The 20473-nt window shown below is 41.0% G+C and overlaps 2 protein-coding genes across 2 annotated transcripts in view; one reads left to right on the top strand and one right to left on the bottom strand.

Annotated features, from left to right (window-relative positions):
* IGSF10 (immunoglobulin superfamily member 10) overlaps positions 1-16969 on the top strand; it is a 25353-nt gene extending 8384 nt beyond the window's left edge. Inside the window, exons 5-7 of the mRNA XM_057499131.1 lie at positions 4727-9079; positions 9553-10453; positions 14556-16969. Of these exons, the coding sequence (XP_057355114.1) occupies positions 4727-9079; positions 9553-10453; positions 14556-16464 (7163 nt within the window). The 3' untranslated portion in view covers positions 16465-16969. The remainder of the gene's footprint in view (positions 1-4726; positions 9080-9552; positions 10454-14555) is intronic.
* Positions 16522-20473, bottom strand: part of MED12L (mediator complex subunit 12L) — a 326362-nt gene continuing 322410 nt past the window's right edge. Inside the window, 1 exon segment of the mRNA XM_057499138.1 lies at positions 16522-20473. Coding sequence (XP_057355121.1) covers positions 20421-20473 — 53 coding nt within the window. The 3' untranslated portion in view covers positions 16522-20420.

Raw genomic sequence — 20473 nt, 5'->3', positions numbered from 1 at the left:
TTAGCTGAAGAGTAAATGAACTCTATTAATTCAGTGATTGATGAATTCTCTTAATTCATCTGTGCATTAATGATTCATTGTTTCAGTCAACTATCCACTACTCCCGGCTTTTGGAAAAACTTGGAAATAAGAAATGTATGTGTGTGTTGCTCTTGCCTATCTCTTTTCAGCCAGTGCCTATTTTTTGGAGCTCTATTCAAGGGCCTGTGCTTGGCAACGGGAATACCAAGAGCACTGTCTCTGCTCTAACCACACGTCTAGAGGGTTACAGATAAGCATGCAATCAGGGTATGAAATGTGCTTTGAGGGGGAACGTAGAATTTGCTGTGCAGGGGGCAAGGGCCCACTGGTTTTGGCATCTGAAGGGTGCTTGGTTACTTTGGAAAGAGCAGTGGGAACTGGACTGCCATGCATCGAGGATGGAAGTGTGCAGTCACACAGGACTTGAGACTGTTGAGGGCGAAGGTGAGTCCACTGCAGAGGGGCAGGTCATCAGCTGAGCAAGTCCTCTGAGAAAACTGGAAGGTAAGCACTCCAGCCAGAGGTGGAGAGCTTTTCCTTAGGAGAGAAGGAGACCTAACTGGACACAGAGGTAGGGGAGCTCCTGCGCCTGGCGGAGGAGGTGAAGGGAGCTTGTAGAGGATGGCTTCTCCTCTGTGTCCTTGTAGGAGAGGCGACTGAGGAGGGGTCAAGCTTAGAAGCTTGAGAAAAGTGGGAAAGGTTTGAAGTTGCTGCTATGAAATATATATACTGTATCTATGTGTATAGGTATGTCCAATCATATGCATGTAGGTCTATATAAAGATACGTAGTCAGTTAATATAACTAGCTAAAAAGCTAATCAAAAAAACATTAATTGAACATTGTGAGGTACTGTAGAGTCTTTTAGGTAAATACGCTAAATACATAAAAAGACAATAAGGCTATGCATGAAAACATCAAAATACTTTAGTTGATGATTTAGTTCTATAGGAAATGAGTCACTAAAAATTACTTCTGCCTTGACTAAAAAAGAGGGAAATTTGGCACAAAGGTTACTTTGAAGGAAAAAGAAGGAATAAGAGCGAGCAGGGAGGTAACGTACTCAGTTTGTGCTTGACATTGTGCTGTTTTCTATTTAGTCTTCACAAAAATCCACAATTTACAGATGAAGAAATTGAGGCTTAGAAAAGTTGGTATTTTGGACTAGTCATTTGGACACTTTATTCCCATAAATGTAGCTTCACAAGACATCTATAAGGGGAGCAATTGAGTGGGGCTTTCTCAATATCCTCAGTGTCAAGGAGACAGACAGGAGAATGAGAAAATACTGGATTTTCATGTGGTCATTAGCTGAATTATAGGGGAAGGATGGTGTGCAAACAGAAAACTTATTTGAGAAATGTTGCAGTGAAAGGAGAAATAAGGCAGAGAACCGTATAACCAGAGAGCAAATGTTTCTGTTCGGTTTCTGCAAGGTGTGAAACCTACTTGCCATTCTGCTCATTACATGCTCAGTAATAAAATCAGGATAATATATATTGTTAGCAGCTAACATTTCACCAAATGGATTATGCCACTGATTATAAGATATTTAGTTATTCTACATACTAAAGGAAATTTTTTAATGACCAAAAAGAGTTCAGTAACTGACAGGCTGTAGCTCACAGGCCAGTTCCAGCCCTTCAAAAGCTTTTGTAAATAGTCCTATTGGAACACAGTCATGCCTGGTCTTTACAGACCATCTAGGGCAGCTTCGGTGCTACAGTGGTATAGCTAAATCGTGTCAGAGATCTACAGTCCAAATACTCTGAAATCTTTACTACCTGCCTCTTTATAGAACAGGTTGCTGACCCCGGCCTCGAGAGCAAAGCCTGAGCGTGCCAGGTCCTCCTTGACCAGCCTCAGCCTCATTTCCCACCCTCTGCCTGCCCTCATCCCAGACTCCCCATGAGCTGTACCACCTGCAGCTACTGCTTCCCTGACTACGGGGCTTCCCTTTCTTTTCTGCCTGATGGGCTCCCAGGCAGCCAAACTGCCCAGCATTCACCAGTTCTAGGAAGCCTGGACGTTCCTCCAACCACCTCATCTGTACCAGAATGATCATTTTACCACTTGCAACTTTACACACTTCTGGTCTTGAATGGATAACACTTTATTACATTTATTAATATTAAATGTCTGTTGCCTTTTCAATGTCTAATTTATTGATCCTTGGCCCCTAGAATGTGCCTAGAAAAATAGTTTACCAAAAATTATTCAGTACCAACTAAGCTTTTATCATTATCGATTTCGATGGTGAGTACAAATGAGTTCACTGCCCGCCTGTGGTCTTACTATGCCCCCAAATTGTACGTGTGTGTCTGTAAAATAATTAGGCAAGCCCATTAGCACTAACAACTTTCAGTTGTGTCTAAAATATGATGTGTTCTTCTTTGACTGAGATGCTAATGATAATCCTACAAGACTCATAAATCAGTCATGTCAACTTCTCTGAAATAGTTTTCATCTTTTCTAAGAGCTGTGACAGTTTCTCATGCCTTCAGTTGCCTCACGTGCCATGTGATATGTAGTCAGATGAAAACCAGCTTCATCTATTTGTGGGCATCTGCCATTCTTAGATTCCACAAAGCTCTTGCCATTTCTTCTCTATATAATAAGGGTTTGTGGCCATTTCTCTAATAAATATTTCTTTCACAGATGATAAATTTATGTCCTGATGTTCCGCTTCCAGGCCTTACTACAAAGAACTTCTTGTTTTCATGTCAAAGTATAATAACAAAAACATTTTAAGTGCCAAACAATATATGTATTACCAACAGGGCATGTAACTCAGGTGAAGAGAAAACAGTAAAATAGGTATGACAGTCTGTGTGTGAGCAGGCACCAGCTGCCACTCTAAAACACCTCCAACTGTTAAGACACACCTCAATTTATCAGTTAAAATGTGGAAGAAATGTGGTTGTAGAATTAAGCCTATCTCCTTCCGATCTTTCCTGGGCATCCTAGACAGCACTAGGGACATACAGGTGAACAGCATGGAGCTGGCAGTCTTGTGGAGCACACACAACCTGACAAGTAATTTGAAGAGTGGGTGACAAGGGTAGGAGAGGAGAAGTGAAAGGCACTAGGAGAAAGTAAAGCAGGGAGCCTACCCAGAAGAAGTGCTGTCCTGCCTGGGTCTTGAGGGCATCAGTAGAGGTGGAAGAATGTGTGTCAGATACCAAGTGTATGGGAAGTGGAAGGAACAGCATATACCAGAGGAGTTCAGGCATGGCAAGGTTGAGGCATGGAAAGCATTTGTGTGTGACTGGAACCTAGTGTGAGGGAGGCAGTGGAAGTGAATGATCTGATTTGCATCTCAGGTAAAATACCTGAAGTCCAATAATAGGCATACCAAGATGTGAGCAAAAATAATTCTGTGATGAGGCTTAATTAAACCAGAAGTCTGCCATGATCTTTGCGATAGCAGGGTCTGAGCCCAGGATACTGATAAGTAGGTAAAGGGGCATAGCTGCTTGGTAAGTGGGTGACTGAAAAGAGCCTCTTATGAATGTTCAAAGGCTTTCAGGCTTTTCAGCTACTTCGAGGGCATAGTAAACTTTAAAGTGTGCTGAAGAATGCTGAGTAGCCAGATATATATGGCATTACCTGTCATACTGAGGTACACACTAAAGGGTTGGGAGTCCTTGGTCAGACGGACTTAAGCCTTTGAGAGGATTTGTGCACATGGGGGAAGGTGATCTGACCCTGCCCAGCCTCTGCCAATGGGATAATGTTCCCTTAAGTGCCATGTCCAATGCATGATATGGGAGCTACTACCGGAAATGGCATGGAAGTCCCGGGTTGCATTTTATGTAAGATAAAACTCCGTACCTCTTATCAAGTATTTCAGTGATCAATTACTTTAAATAGGCCCACCAGAGTGGTGCTTTTTAAATGATTGAATATAAGTGATATTTGAATACCTGAAAGAAAAGGCTTCTGTGATTCAGAAAGGCTGAGGGTAGCCCTCGTGTTCTAAGACTTTCAGGCTTCTGACATCACGGAACTGTCACCCTGAATGGGCCGCCCCTTTACGGAGACACAAAGTTCTCCCTCCCCATTAAACTGTATCCTCCTCCAATGACTCTGCCTCAACCAATGCATCACCAAAGTCAGGTGCACGTGTCTGCACTTGTGCCCTCAGTCGCCCCGCCCATGTTCACCTGAATCCTCACCCCTTACTGATCGCTCCCACCTGTGTCTCTGTCTCCATTTCTACTGAGACTAAGTGAGACCAGGCCAGCGCATCTTATAATTCAGGTGTTGTTCTTTTGGAAAATGGGAAAAGAAAGTTTGTGTGTTTAATGATTACTTATGAAAACAGTTTATGTCTTAAAGGGCAATGAAATTCTAGGACTCTTAAAACATTGAAATGAGGAATTAGAACTAAACTACTGTTAATAAAAAGTGACAATCATAAGCATATCATTATGTTTCCCTAGATAAGGAAACTATTCACTCAAATAATATTTACTGAGTATCAGATACTTTCTAGGTATGGGAAACACATCAGTGAACAAGACAGACAAATCCTTGTGTCTATGGATATAATATTGTGGCAAGGGAAAGTGTTATTTTTTTTAAGAAATCAACAACAGAATTTGCAAATGTTTTTAAATTCTAACAAAAATATTCAAAGTGTTCAAATATTAATTAATAAGAAGGGTACAAATGACAATAATTCAATTGTCATTTTTCCTAGATATAATAAAATGCAAAAAGGACAGAAGTCCCTCCAGTCCTCAGCAATGTCCACTTTGCATGAACCCCAGGACCTCTAAAGGCAAGCCCTTAGCTATGGTCCCAGCTGTGGCTTTCCGGTGTGCCAAGCCAAGCATTGACCCATCCCTGAAACTGAAGAGCCTGCTGATTTTGGAAGACAGTGGTTCTGTGTCCATGTCTCCCCAAGATTTCATGTCACCCTTGGGCTCCCTCACATTGAATCTGACAGACCAGTCTGGAAATGAAGCTAACATGGTCTGCAGTATCCAGAAGCCCTCCCAGACATCCTCCATTATACTCACTGAGGAAAATGACTACATCATGCTCAATACATCATTTTCAACATTTCTGGTGTGTGACATAGATTACAGTCACATTCAGTCAGTTTGGCAAGTTCTGGCTTTGTACAGTGACTTTCCTCTGATACTAGAAAGGAGCCACTTGCTCCCTGAAACATCACACCATGGCTACAAATATAATCAAGTGGCTCCTGAGCCCAACGACATTTTTACCAACATAGAGGCTGTTCTCAAAGCAGATCCCCCTTGGCTAATGCAAGACCGAATTTCCTTGCAACTAAACAGAACTGCCACCACACTCAGTGTGCTGCAGATCCAGTACTCTAGTGATGCTCAGGTCTCTTTACCAAGGGCAGAGATGAGGCCAGTGAACCACAAATGGACCATGATTTCCAGGGATAACAACACTAAGCTGGAACACACTGTTTTGGTCGGTGGGACCATTGACCTAGACTGCCCAGGCCTGGGAGATCCCACCCCACATCTGGAGTGGGTTCTAGCTGATGGAAGTAAAGTGACAGCCCCTTATGTTAGTGAGGATGGACGAATCCTAATAGACAGAAGTGGAAAACTGGAGCTCCAGATGGCTGACAGCTTTGACACAGGCACATACCACTGCATAAGCACCAATTACGATGATACAGATATTCTCACCTACAGGATTACTGTGGTAGAGCCCTACATCAAAGCCTACCACGAAAATGGTATTCATCACACAGCATTCATTGGTGAAACACTTGACCTCCCATGCTATTCTACTGGTATCCCAGATGCCTCTGTTAGCTGGGTTCTTCCAGGAAGAACTGTGCTCTATCAGTCCTCAAGAGACAGACAAATTCTCAACAATGGCACACTAAGGATATTACAGATCACCCCAAAAGACCAGGGTCATTATCGTTGTATAGCAGCCAACCCATCAGGTATAGATTTTCTGATTAACAAAGTTTCAATCAAAACAAAAGGGCAAAAGCCAGTGGACAAAGATGTAGAAACAGATGGCTCTGGACTGGATGAGCCTAATCCCGCTGCTCACTCTCAAGAGCCCCCAGTCGCCCAACCCTCTACATCTTCTCCAGTGGGAGCTGCAGTGGGAAACCAAGCCTCCAGCACGAGCAAGAAGCACAACTACCAGGAACCAGTGCACCTGGGGCGTGGAGATTCAACAAACCGCCTCTTTAGGGAGCGCAGGAAGCAGTTCCCTCCCTCTGCTCGGAGAATTGACCCACTACGCTGGGCAGCACTTTTGGAGAAAGCTAAAAAGAATGCTGTGTCAGAGAGGAAGGAGAAAAGCACAACAAGGCCACCTGTCCTGGTCACCCAGCTCCTGGACATACACGGTGAGGAAGTGGACTCTTCAGGCCTGCTCCCTCCAGATGAGGAATTTATGGTCCTGGCAACTGAAGTTCCCAGTGTTCTGGTAAGGACCAGGGCTGCCCACCCCAGGACAGTATCTAACAGCCCTGTGACAAATACAACAGCTGGCACCAGCATCTCCCCCATTGCAAGTCCACAAACACTACCACCAGGGAAACCAGTAGATTCCAAACGGTCTGCTGCTGCTGAAACGACAGCTGTGTCAACGGACGTAAACCCAGCCACATCAAGCAAAAGGCAAGGCACAGCCAACCAAAAGGTACCCACCATCTCTCCTCCGCTACCTGAAGCAACTCAGTTTCATGGCAGTGATGACATGGGGAAGAGGAGAGAGCATCTGGAAACTGCCCATCCAGTAACAGTGGGGACTTCAGCTGAAGATGTCAATATCAAAATGCTTCGTAGTGCTAACAGCAAAGCTGATGTGTTCTCAGGGGTGGTAAGTGCTATGGAGAGTCATCAGACATCCGTAACAGGAACCAGTGAACCCAGGAGTAATCGCATCTCTTCTCCCGTGACTCAAAAGCTTAGCACCTCTAAGTGCCTCTCGAGCACACACACTCCTGCACGTTCTCAGTTACAGATTTCCAGAAATAGTACAACTAACATCCCTCTGTCTGGACGCTTTGGAAGACGGAGGAAAATCTGGGGCAGGGGGCGATTTATCAGCTCATACAGAACTCCACTTCTCCGACAGCACAGATACAGCTTTGTGAGACCAACTTTCAGAGGCTCTTCTGAAGAAAGTGCCAGTGCATTTCCAGCCACAGGGCACAACATGGGCTGCCCATCCTGTTCTCCCAGAGAGAGGCTCGCCACTTCCACAGCAGCAAGGCCTTTTCCAAGTTCTTTGCCCATTTCCTCCACTAAAGCTGAAATTGCCACAGTCACCGCAGCAGCATCTACAACTCTAGTCCACAGTCCTTTGTTACCATTTGAGAACAGACCAAATGTAGACACTGAGAAAACAACACCCACGATAAAATATTTCAGTGCTGAAGGTACACAAGTGACTCCAGCTGGTGCAGTCATGACTCTTGCCTCAACGGCCCGGGTATTTATGGAAAAAGCTCACATAAAAAATATTGTTTACCCAAGTGCATCTAACACCGGTGAAATTAAAAGAGATTCAGTGATTACATTACCTCTGCCAGGTCCCAGCACGAAGCCACCTATGCCTACTTCTATAGCCATTACAAGATTTTCAAGAAGGAAAATTCCCTGGCATCAGATTTTTGTAAACAACTATATGCAAAAAGGGAGGATAAAGAGTCACCATAAATTTGGTTCACAAAAGAGCAGAAACACAGTGCTTGCTAAAATACCCCCTGCTTTACCCAGGAATAAAGTTTCCCCCACCTTCCCTAGCACAACACTCTCAGCAGGTGTGATGCAGATTCTATCAGTAACATCAGCTGCGACTCACCACAATCTCACCGCAACACACAGTCCTGTCAGTGTCCCACCGGTGAAGCAGCTGCTCTTCCCTCCTGTTCACACTATACTTCCTAGTATCTCAATCAAAGAATCAAGTACACATTTCATATCAATGCAGACAGCCATACTGACGACTCCCTCTACTGCCCCTGTGTCTATCATCAGTAAAACCCAAACAATCAGACCCAGGACACGAGAAGTCCAAAGGAAAAAGGAGCCTCAGGAGAACAGGAATCACCCAAACACCTCTCCAAACCAGAGTTCTGGCTTCAGCACAGCCAGGGCTAGGACACCTCCTGATCTCACTGCCCATGAAACTTCAGCCCAGCCCAGTGTCTCTGTTTTCACTCATTCTCCCATAGAAAGCCCAAAAGGAATCTCAAGCATAATTGGTCTTCATCCAAGAACCCTTAATCTGACAGATACAGGTGAAAGGCTACCCCAAGAGAGTACTCAAACTTCTAGCACAACTGCTTCTGAAACCACTTTGTCCAGCAGACCACACCAGACTACACCTAGAAATACAATCCCTAGGCACTCAACCGTGCCACCCCTCCTGAGCAGCTGTGCTACTCCAGCACCCATCCACACCTCCCTGCCTGTGAACGATCAAAGTGCAGTTACGGGTAACGTGGCAAGTCCCTCTTCCAGGATAATGACAAATATAATGGCCAGGCCCCCTGAGTCCTCAGGGCACAACGCTAATCCAGAGGAATTAGCGGCAGAGATTGCTACACCTCCCAAAGCTCGCCCAAATGCCAAATACACAACAGGAACCACCCACTTTCTCTATTCCAGTCTCTTACAGTCTGCTCCTGTGCCAGCACTAACAATAGTCAAACCACAGAGTTCTAAATTGACTCCCTCTCCCTTGTCAGAAAACCACTTCTGGAACAAGTCATACCGAGAAATTGCTGAAAAAGGCAAAAAGTCAATAGTGAGCATGTTGCCCACCCCAGGCTTGCCAGAGGACACCAATCGTGTTTCAAACTGGGATATACAGGAGACTGCAAAGAAAAGTCGCTTTGATAAGATACCAGTTCAAATAACAACTTCTGAACTCCTTCCCTTTGACTCTTTGTCCAGGAATATATTCGAAAGGCCCAGAATAGTTGGAGGAAAAGCAGCAAGTTTTACTGTTCCAGCTAACTCAGATGCCTTTCTTCCTTGTGAGGCTGTTGGGACTCCCCTCCCCACCATCCACTGGACCAGAGTCTCATCAGGTATTTGAAACTGTTTCTTTAAACTTAGTCTTCTTTGGTTATAAAACAAGGAAAAGATTGTGCTATGTTTCTGGAATCAACCCCAGTTTCAAATTTCTCTAAGATACAGAAACTATTAATGTCCTCATTTGACATTTTTGCCGCGTGGCTTTTTTGCTCATTAAAAGGTTTTAAAACATGTTAATTAGGAATGTTTAAAAAAAATGATTTGAAAGTGGATCCAAAGAAATGTGATATGAAAAAGAGAGAATGGGTATTGCATTGGGCCATCTGGATTTTAAATTAAAATTATGGTGATAAGAAATTCCAGGAATAATTTTAGCAATCTGAAGAATAGGCATCATAACTTTAAATATATTTGTTCTCAGGAGCCTAACAAAAAGATGGCTTTCCTCTTGAGACTTCCACTTGAACAATTTATGTCTCCTATCTAAACTTTGATGACCTATTCCTATAAATTCCTTTCTTACCAGGACTTGATTTGTCTAAAAGGAAAGAGAACAGCAGGTTCCAGGTGCTCCCCAATGGCACGCTGGCCATACAGGAGGTGGACATTCAGGACCGTGGACAGTACCTGTGCTCTGCTTCCAATCCCCTGGGCACAGACCACCTTCACGTCACCTTGTCTGTGGTTTCCTATCCTCCCAGGATCCTGGAGAGACGTAACAAAGAGATCACAGTCCATTCTGGAGGCACTGTAGAATTGAAGTGCAGTGCTGAAGGTAGTCCAAGCCCTATGATTTACTGGATTCTCGCAAACCAAACAGTGGTCTCAGAATCCTCTGAGGGGAAAAGGCAGGCCCTAGTGAAATCTGACGGAACGCTGGTCATCCACAGTCTCAGCATCTATGACAGGGGCTTTTACAAATGCATGGCCAACAACTCAGCTGGCCAGGACTCACTGCTGGTTAGACTTCAAGTCATTGCAGCCCCACCTGTCATTCTAGAGCAAAAGAGGCAAGTCATTGCAGGGATGTGGGGTGAAAGTTTGAAACTGCCTTGTACTGCAAAAGGAACTCCTCAGCCTAGTGTCCACTGGGTCCTCACTGATGGCACCAAAGTGACACCATTACAGTTGATCAATTCCAAGTTGTTCTTATTTTCAAATGGGACACTGCATGTAAGAAATGTAGCTTCTTCAGACAGAGGCACTTATGAATGTATTGCTACCAGCTCCACTGGCTCAGAGAGAAGGGTGGTAATTCTTACAGTAGAAGAGCAAGAGACCATCCCCAGGATAGAATCTGCATCCCAGAAGTGGACTGAGGTGAATTTTGGGGACAAATTACTACTGAACTGCTCAGCCATTGGGGAACCCAAGCCCAAAATAATCTGGAGGTTACCATCCAAGGCTGTCGTCGACCAGTGGCACAGGTAAACCATACCTTTGTGTTGAGATTACCTTCTTTATCTATTTAGATGTACAACTTCTGAAATGAAAAGTCATACAGTGAGGCTAGCAGTTTTAGAGAGCCCTTAGACTCTGCAAGTAACTCTGAAGAGACCTATTCCTTTTGAGATTAATATAATAAATAATATAAAAACCAAGATTCTTTTATGCTTAACTCTGAGGCCAACTTGTTATTGAGTTTATATAGTTAAAGAGGAAGAAAATTTTCATTTGCTTTCATACTTGCAACAGTTTTAAAATGGTAACTGTGTAAGCACACTCATAATTCCTCTATCCAGGAAAGAGGAGGGAATTTTGTAATGCAACCAAGGCTCTGGAAAGACATACTCTTACTTCACTCTTGAAGGGCCTCCTATCCAACATTTTAAATTTCAGTATAATCTGTCATTTCTTCTAGCCTAAGATTGCAAAGCACTTTATGAAAGTCACAACATTAAGACCTTCACAAAGTGAAATATATTCCGGATCTGCATCACTCCAATGCTGTCAGACACATAAATACACATACAAATTTCCTCTAATATGCTTTGTTACAGGCATATTCATTTTTATCTGATTTTCTGTATAAATTAAACCCTGTCTTTGAAAATAATTATAGCTTATAAGAGTTACTAAGTTAGGCCATTTGCATGACTTTGTGCAGTGGCTTTCTGTATGACAGAAAAAGATGGGAGTGAGCATTTACATTTTTTATATTTTCTTATTCATTAATAGAAAATATCCATGCAGAAGAGAATAGACATAATAGAGTTGAATTTGTACTCATGCTTAGATGTTGAAGAATAGACTTCTTTTTCTAGTGTCACACTAAAAGCTGGTTTTGAATGTAGTAAGTGAATTTGGCTTGTGATCTTTTATTCAAAAGTAAGTGTTAATTTTCAGGTTTTTCAATAAGACATCAAGATTATCTGGCCGGTGTCAAATTGAAATTAGTTTAGATTTTAAATGTTTTTAAATGCTGAGTTCTAAGATGTAAACTTTAGGAATGACATGTTTACTATACATATAACCATTTATGACATCAAATATTTTTGATGTTTCATCAATTTCTGCATTTACTATTATATTAGCAGGTCTCATTTGTTTGCCTTTAAGTACTTATTTTATTAATGTTGAATGGAAATTCTCTTTTCAGAAATGAATGCATTTAAAATAAATTCCATGGAGCATGGGGATGATTCATTTACCCAGAGAAAGCTCATTATTCTGTGTAATTTCCAACACCATTTTCATTACCCATCCATCACCATTTCATTACCTATGCAAAAAGTATAAAAGGCATTACATTTGTGATGGGAGTAAGAAATAAAGTTCAAAACCTAGCTTGTAAAGATGAGGCCTACAACATTTATCTTCATTAAGTCAATTATGGAAAATGGAAATCTTTTGTCAAGAGGTATGAAAAAATGTAAGGGAATGTGTTAAAGAGTTAATCCAGAGGAAGTCTGGCGACTATTCTAAAGCACATTACCTCGATATCTCAGAATAAACCTTAACCAAATGTTCCAACAAATCTCTGAGATATCGAGCAGAAGAACGGTAGTCTTTTCACATTTTGTTTTGGGAAAGTACTTACAAAACATGGAAAGATAGTTCATACTATTGAAGAGGCAGCAGAGTATGTAAAGATCACAGATGCTATCATGGGCCACCACAGGTACTGGTGTTTTTGACAGTGAAATTCAACTTGTTTGCTAACTGAACAAGCCAATGATTATTTTGCAACTCACTCCTAAAAAAGGCCAGAATATTCATGACTTAGATGCTTTAGATAGGTCAACAGAAAAAGAGCACTTCTATTGAAAAATCCTTACTCTTCCTACTTCTTAGCTTTAGAAATGTGAATTTTAGATTCTGAAAATTAGAAATCTTTTATCAAAGCTGTGCTTATCCAAGTCTACTCCATACTCCACCATGACCCAAATAAGCAAAACCCTTTCACTTTCTGAAAACCACTCATCAGCTGAACCAAAAAGCCTTCTCTGCATTTTTTCCATGGTCCCAGACTCCAAGCACTATCAGTCTACCTCGACTACTTTCAACATATGTGTCCTACACCACGGCACAGAACTGTACTTCCTCTCCTTTGGAACCTTGCTCCTCATGACCTGACCTGGGAGCTTATTCTAAGAGCAGACCTCAGGTTCCCCTGATTGCTGAATCAGAACTTTCACTTAAAAAAATCCCCAGTGAATCATATGCACAATAAAGTCTGAGAAGTGCTGCGTTAGGAAGACTGCAGATGCCTGCACAAATAATTCTTTTTCTTTTTTTGGATAAAACTTTTATTTTCAAAAATAAATTCTCTTAAAAATACAAATTTGTAATAAGAAACAGCTATGGTTCTGTTTATTTTTATAACCTCCAGATTCTTCAGCTTTGGGGGATGTCACTATGAATCACTGGTTTTCAAAGTGTAGTTCCCTGCCAGTGTAAGTATTGCCTAAGAACTTGTTGAATCAGAAACTCTGAGTCTGTATTTTCAAAAGCAATCTGTGTTCTTTGAAGCCCTCCAGGTGATCTTAGTGCATGCTAAAATTGGAGACTAGTTCTCAAACTTATTTGTTCACAAGTCACCCGGGGTATTAAACAGTGGGTTCCCAGTCCCCAGCCATGTATTGAATCCGGTCACTGAAACGTGAACAGGAAATCAGGGCCAGTGTGATTCTGGTGCAGGTGATAAGGGAACCGAGTTGAGACCCTAGGTTTAGAGCAGTGGTTCTCAGACTTACCTACACAGCAAAACCTAGGAATCCTGACACCGAGGCCACAGTCCACACCAATTAAGTCAAATTCTGGAGGTGGGACTCAGGTAGTCATCGGTATTTCATACCGCGTAAGTGATTTGAAGTGGTGCACACAAGTTTGAGAATAAGTGCTTTTAGAAAGCATTAGGAGAGAATGAGGAAGGAAAAAACATTAGGAAAAATACAAGGTTTGAGAACCAGCCCTGTGACTTGAGACAAGTCATTAAGTCTCTTAAGTATCAGTTTACTCAGCAGGACAGTGCCCAACTGGCTAAAGATTTAAAAATAAATGCAAAGCCCCTGGCAATTTCCATTGTCTTTACTAAGTGTATCCATTATGATTTTACCTTGGTTTAAATGCCAGAGGAGTTCCTTCCACCCTTGAGAAAAACACATAAAAAGAACACCAGCACCTTCTGTAATGTGGTATCACAATGCCCTCTTACCCCTGCACTTCTTACACTAGGTTTGCTAGAGAACTTGAGGCTGTTTGACTTGGTTAGCAGCTATGAAATGTTCACACACTTCTTTCTAGTTTAACCTACCTGCTTAGCTCATGTTCCAAAAAATTAGAAGAGAAACATTACATAGATTGTCACTATGGGTGTTCTGGATCATGGTATTAGCCCCAATTCAATTTCCACTGGTCTTTGAGAGGCTCCATTTGGTTTTACCAGGCAAGGTCTGCCATCTACTGGTCAATTGTGGGAATAGCACACTGGGTAGTGGCTTCAGAAGAACACCAGTGTTTCCCACAGGTCAGCATAATTACAGCTGTCCTGAAAGGGCACGTGCTACAGCAAGCTTCTGAGTCATGCACTGGCATTTTCTCTCTTCATAACAAAGTGGAACTTATCTTCTAAACAAGTAACTGTTGTTACTAATATCTCTAATAAGTATAATGCCATCTTTTCTGATCAAGTATGTAAGTTGTTCTTGACTGACATCACAAAATGATCACTTGACATATAAAATGGTCAAGGTCACATGCCTAGGAACCTACTATTTCTACCATTCTCCGAACCATTATGATTTTTTTTAAAAAAACCACCATGTAAAAGAGATTCACTTGAAATCCACCTGAGAAATAACTATTTACATTAAATTTTACCCATGATACCTATTCAGTTAGGTAATTTCATCTTTTTCAGCAAATGGCTTAGATAACAGTAAACAAGCTAGTGCCCAGTGTAATTTCTTAAACTATTCATTAAATAGTTTAAGAAAGTGTCCAAAAAGCTAATGCTATATAAATTAAGGACTGCTCCCCGCCCCTTGCTGAGAGCTGCACACTCAACTTCTTCTCTTCTCTCCTTAGAATGGGCAGCCGGATCCATGTCTACCCAAACGGATCCCTGTTTATTGGATCAATAACAGAAAAAGATGGTGGTGACTACTTGTGTGTGGCAAGAAACAAGCTGGGAGATGATCTGATACTGATGCATGTCAGTCTAAGACTGAAACCTGCCAAAATTGACCATAAGCAACATTTTAAAAAGCAAGTGTTTCATGGAAAAGATTTCCAAGTTGATTGCAAGGCTTCTGGCTCACCAATACCTGAGATATCCTGGAGTTTGCCTGATGGAACAATGATAAACAATGCAATGCAAGCAGATGACAGTGGCCACAGGACCAGGAGGTATACCCTTTTTGACAACGGAACCCTATACTTCAACAAAGTCGGGATAGCAGAGGAAGGAGATTATACTTGCTATGCCCAGAACACTCTAGGGAAGGATGAAATGAAGGTCCACCTAACGGTAGTAACAGCTGCCCCACGGATCAGGCAGGGTTACAAGACCAACTCAAGAATCAAGGCTGGAGACACAGCAGTCCTTGACTGTGAGGTCATTGGCGAACCCAGACCAAAAATATTTTGGCTGCTGCCTTCCAGGGACATGATTTCATTCTCTAAGGATAGGTACACTTTTCATGCCAATGGGTCTTTGTCCATCAGCAAAGTGAAACTGCTCGATTCCGGAGAGTACGTGTGCGTGGCCCGGAATCCCAGTGGGGATGACACAAAAATGTACAAACTGGACATTGTCTCCCAACCTCCATTAATCAATGGTCTATATACAAACAAAACGGTCATTAAAGCCACCGCTGTGAGGCATTCCAAAAGACTCTTTGACTGCCGAGCTGAGGGATCGCCGTCTCCCCAAATCATGTGGATCATGCCAGACAATATTTTCCTCACAGCCCCATACTACGGAAGCAGAATCACGGTCTATGGGAATGGAACCTTGGAAATTAGGAATGTGAGGCTTTCAGATTCAGCCGATTTTATCTGTGTGGCTCGGAATGAAGGAGGAGAGAGCATGCTGGTGGTACAGTTAGAAGTGCTGGAAATGCTGAGAAGACCAACATTCAGATATCCATTCAATGAAAAAGTAGTTGCCCAGATTGGAAAGCCCACAGTACTGAATTGCTCTGTGGATGGAAATCCGCCACCTGAAATGATCTGGATTTTGCCAAATGGCACACAATTTCCCAATGAACCACAAAATTCTCAGTACTTGATAGCAAGCAATGGTTCTTTTATCATTTACAAAACAACTCGGGGTGACGCAGGAAAGTATCGGTGTGCTGCCAGAAATAAAGTTGGCTATATTGAGAAACTAATTGTACTAGGAATTGGCCAGAAGCCAGTTATTCTTACTTATGCAGTAGGAATAGTTTACTGTATCAGTGGAGACTCTCTTTCACTGCACTGTGTGTCTGATGGAAGCCCTAAGCCAAATATCAAATGGACTGTACCTAGTGGTTATGTAATAGATAGGCCCCAAAGTAATGGAAAATATACATTGCATGAAAATGGCACCTTAGTCATCAAAGAAGCAACAGCTTATGACAGGGGAAACTACATTTGTAAGGCTCAAAATAGTGTTGGCCATGCACTGATTACTGTGCCAGTAATGGTTGTAGCCTACCCTCCCCGTATTACAAATCGCCCACCCAGGAGCATCCTCACAAGAACAGGAGCAGTCGTTCAGCTCCAGTGTGTGGCCCTGGGAGTCCCCAAGCCAGAAATCACATGGGAGATGCCTGACCACTCCCTGCTGTCAAGGGCATATAAAGGGAGGGCCCATGGAATTGAGCCTCCGCACCCACAAGGTACCCTAGTCATTCAGAATCCACAAACCTCAGATTCTGGAGTGTACAAATGCACAGCAAAGAATCCGCTGGGTAGTGATTATGCAACAACTCATATTCAAGTAATCTGACATGAAATAAAATTAGTTGAACAAAGCCAACATCTGGACAGAGTTTATTTTTTGGAAGAAGTTTAATCAAAGGCAGCCATAGGCATGTAAATGAATGAGTACATTTACAATATTAAATTTATAATGGACATGCAAAAAAAAAAGATTTGTAAATAATGCATTATGAACTGATACTGATTTCTTTAATGGATCTCAAAACAAACTTTTAACTTAAGGCACTTTTATTTTGCCAAGAGATAACAATGTACATCAAAAGAACTTTCCACCATAAAGTAAGAAATGGTCAATGTACCTGAATTCTTCATTAAAGAATGGACTTTTTTCTTTCACTACCAGTTGCCTAGTGTCCACCTTCTATCAAAGTTACAAGCATGGCACTAAGAACAGAGACAATGGAAAGTATTAAATTTGCAGTCTCGATGTAAATTTATCATTTTGATGTATAAATATTTGTGTGGTTGGTTTTTAAGTATTTTATTAAACCCTAGAGAAAGTAAGAGCTGAACTGTTTTGATCATGAGTCACATTTTGTGCATACTGAGCATTGTCATTGATGGGGAATACAAAAATGTCTTAGTAACTGCATTTAAAAATAAATGCAGGCTAACTTTTCCATATGTAAAAAAAAAATGAACAACTGCACATACTAAAATGTGAAAAGGGGTTGATTATACCTTTGTCCAAATAAACCAATTAAAAAGGTTTAAAAAGACAATGAAACTTCTTTAAAACTTCAAAATCTAGCTCAGTTAAGCCTGGTTTGGAGCTGTTTTGTAAGAAAAATTTTCCAAGGAGGAACCATTGCTTTATGAACATTTTATTTCATTAAGTGGTAATCCTTTATGGGACTGGAAAATGTTTGGGAAAATCCAGATAATGCACATAATGAAGTTTCATTGTACTTAAAATTTGATCAACCCTACACAAAATGCTTTTTGTAATTCACTCTATTTATTTATATTGCATGCTTAATTCAACCTGCATCAATTTGGGGGACACTAAGATTCATTCTTTCTAATTCTAGAGGCTGGGATTTCCCAGCGAAATTTCTCCAACATCTTCTCAATTATTTACCTGTTATATAAGGATTATATAGGAGCCTTAGTAAGTGAGAAAGAAAAAGAAAAGGCCCTTGGGTCTTGCTCAGATATCAGCACATAAAACTGAGAGCCATATTAGCCCCTGCCGATCACTTGAGACCGAGGGAGCTCACTACATCGTGTTTTCAGTGCACCAACTTTCAGCAGGCACCACTTTAAGAGATGACCCAACTGCTGCGGTCTCTGATGTTGGTGCCCTGGGGCCACAAGAGGCCAAAGGACACTCATCCTCACAGTGATGCCCTACTTCCGGGCCAAGAGGAGTAAATCAAATGACAAATGCAGCCCTACTAGAAAGGAGCCTGCAGGGTAAAGAGGTATCCCTAAGGGCTTCTTAGTCCAACTGCATTGGAGTCCAGAGTCTTAAGGGGAAAGGGGGTCTCCATCTGATCTTAATTTCCTCTGTACCTGGCCAAGTAAATTGCCAGGTTCTGCCAAAGGCTAGGGCTTTCCCTTGTGATCATTTTAATGCAAATTAATGCATCAGCTAGAAAAGAAAAATGAGACCTCTCAGGATAAAGGACTGAGTGGGAGGAAACATGGTTAAGACTAGATTAAAATTTCCAATTGCTCTATAACGCGCAGGGGAAAACCAGTCCCAGGTTTTCCCTCAACTTTCCATAGACTCTTTATATTATAGGGCCTTACCATGACTTAGCTTCCTCACCTAAGAAAAAAGAGGAAACAACAACAAAAAAGGTATACCCACAGCTTTCATGTGCAAAGTGATTAATAAATTAATTCCACTAACTTCTGCAAAATATAAAGTGCATACAAATGCTATGCAATTATAACACTCATTCTTGAAACAGTATTACTGCTGTTTGCAATATTGAACTATAAAAATATATGGTTCAAACTAAAAACTGGCATTTTAAATACCATTAATTCTTGAAAGGAAAGAAAACAATCAGGACAGAACATGACTTACTCACTAGGCACAACATTCACATTTCGGTCATTTTGCCAAGGCAGTCATTACATGGATATATTATTTTGAAGAAAAATAACTTCATGAACTCTAGGTATGGTTCTTGAAAGGAAAAAAATACAAAAAACCCTGATATACAAAATCAGCTGAAATGTAAAGATTTGTCTTCTGAAAGCAGATAGAATTTGTTAATTTAGTGAAAAGAAATGGTCTTTAATGTTTTGGCAAAGTCTTTCCCAGCCCCGAGTAAACACGAAATGAGCAGGCTGGAATGAAAGAGTTTCACAGTGTACAAAGCAGTTCACATGGATGCTGCCACAGGAAAGTAAGCAGACATGGATTTCAGGTCATTTGCATTGAGTCAAACTTTGCAATGAGTAACTCACCTAGGAAGATATAAATTATTTATATAATGACTTGAAAAAGAAATCTAAAGTCATACCAGCTACATTTTTTTAAAAAGTAGTTCTACGTGGTTTGCTCATTACAAACAAATCTATTCACAGTATGCTTGACTACATTACATGTAAAATCATATGGCAGAAGAAAAAATGAATTAACACAGAACATGGGAAAATATCCCCCACATGTTTTAAAATGCCCTGCAAATTTCACATTCAAAATTTTATGCATCTAAATCTAAAAAAATATTATATGGAATACTCTTAAGTTACACAAACTGATAATAATTTACTGTTTTTTACTCTAATAGGAGCAAATTACCACATACTGAACAAAGTTAAAATAGTTACTATTTCTTTATAATAAATTTGATGTATAATTTACTTTACTTGTGCTTTTTGCACCAATTTATAAATACAGTATATGCAATACACAACTGAGACTGACACTGTTAATAATTAAATTCAAAATAGCAAATACTTACCATAGAAAATAAACAGCAAATACATCTTTTATGAAAACCAGAACCTTCTGGACTTAAGGGGCCAGATTCTCTGGAAACCATGTTAAATTTGAGCACTGTGGAATCTCAGGCCAGCTGTGAGATTTTTTTTTTTTTCTCAAGTTAGCACAGGGTTCAGGAGAACAAAACTGGACAGGCATTTTTGCCAAATCTGGCAATGAATAATTGTAACAATTCCACTGTGGTTCATTTGGGCCTTTAGAATTTACATGTTGTACCTTCACAAAGACTCTGGTGAATGATCTTGCCACTACTGGCAAGTACATTGATCAGTACAGCAACTCCTAGAAGGCTTCCATGTATCTTAGCGTGGTTCCCCTAGAAGCCTTGGTGGAAGTTCTTGGTCTAAGAAGTTAAAGTCCTTATTAGCAACAATCTGTTTCAGCACCTTTTGACCACAACGAAAGCAAAGAAAAATCCTACATAAATAAGAACAAAGTTTATAAAGTGCTTATGAAATTACAGATATTTCAAATTAGAGCAATGCAAATAAATGTCCATGTTACCATCAAAGGTGAATGCGGAATAAAGGGGTCACTTTCCTGTCAAGATCTGACATGCCTTTTGAATCAGTAGTTTGGTCCGGCACAGTTTGCCAAAAAAAAAAGAAAAAGAAAAACACCCACACACTTCATCATGAATGAATACATAAATATTTTAAATCTATCATAATTCATTCTTTCTGTAACAATGAGATTCCAAAAAAAAAAAGCACCAATTTTCAAAAGGTCTGCTACTAAACTCTTCCTGGAGTAGGCCTGCCTGAACCACACTTTTAAACCTATTTCGAAGTTGAATGCAACAACCAAAACACCAAACCACACCTCCTCCTTTGCTTTTTTTTTAAAGACACATTTTTAGGAAATCTAGCATAAAACATAGAGAAACTTCAAAGAAATTAAAGAATAAAGGGACATTTCTAAAGTTGACTAATGCATTGAGTTTGAGTTCCTATTTCTCAGTGCAAACACAAAACTGCATGTCTTGTCCTCTTCCAGGTTCAGAAGTGTGATGGATGCCCATAGGGAGTCACTCCTTGCTGTGGCTGGTTAC

The sequence above is a fragment of the Manis pentadactyla genome, chromosome 1 (genome assembly GCF_030020395.1).
Source record: "Manis pentadactyla isolate mManPen7 chromosome 1, mManPen7.hap1, whole genome shotgun sequence".
Classification (NCBI taxonomy): domain Eukaryota; kingdom Metazoa; phylum Chordata; class Mammalia; order Pholidota; family Manidae; genus Manis; species Manis pentadactyla.
This window is presented reverse-complemented; position numbering and strand designations above follow the sequence as displayed.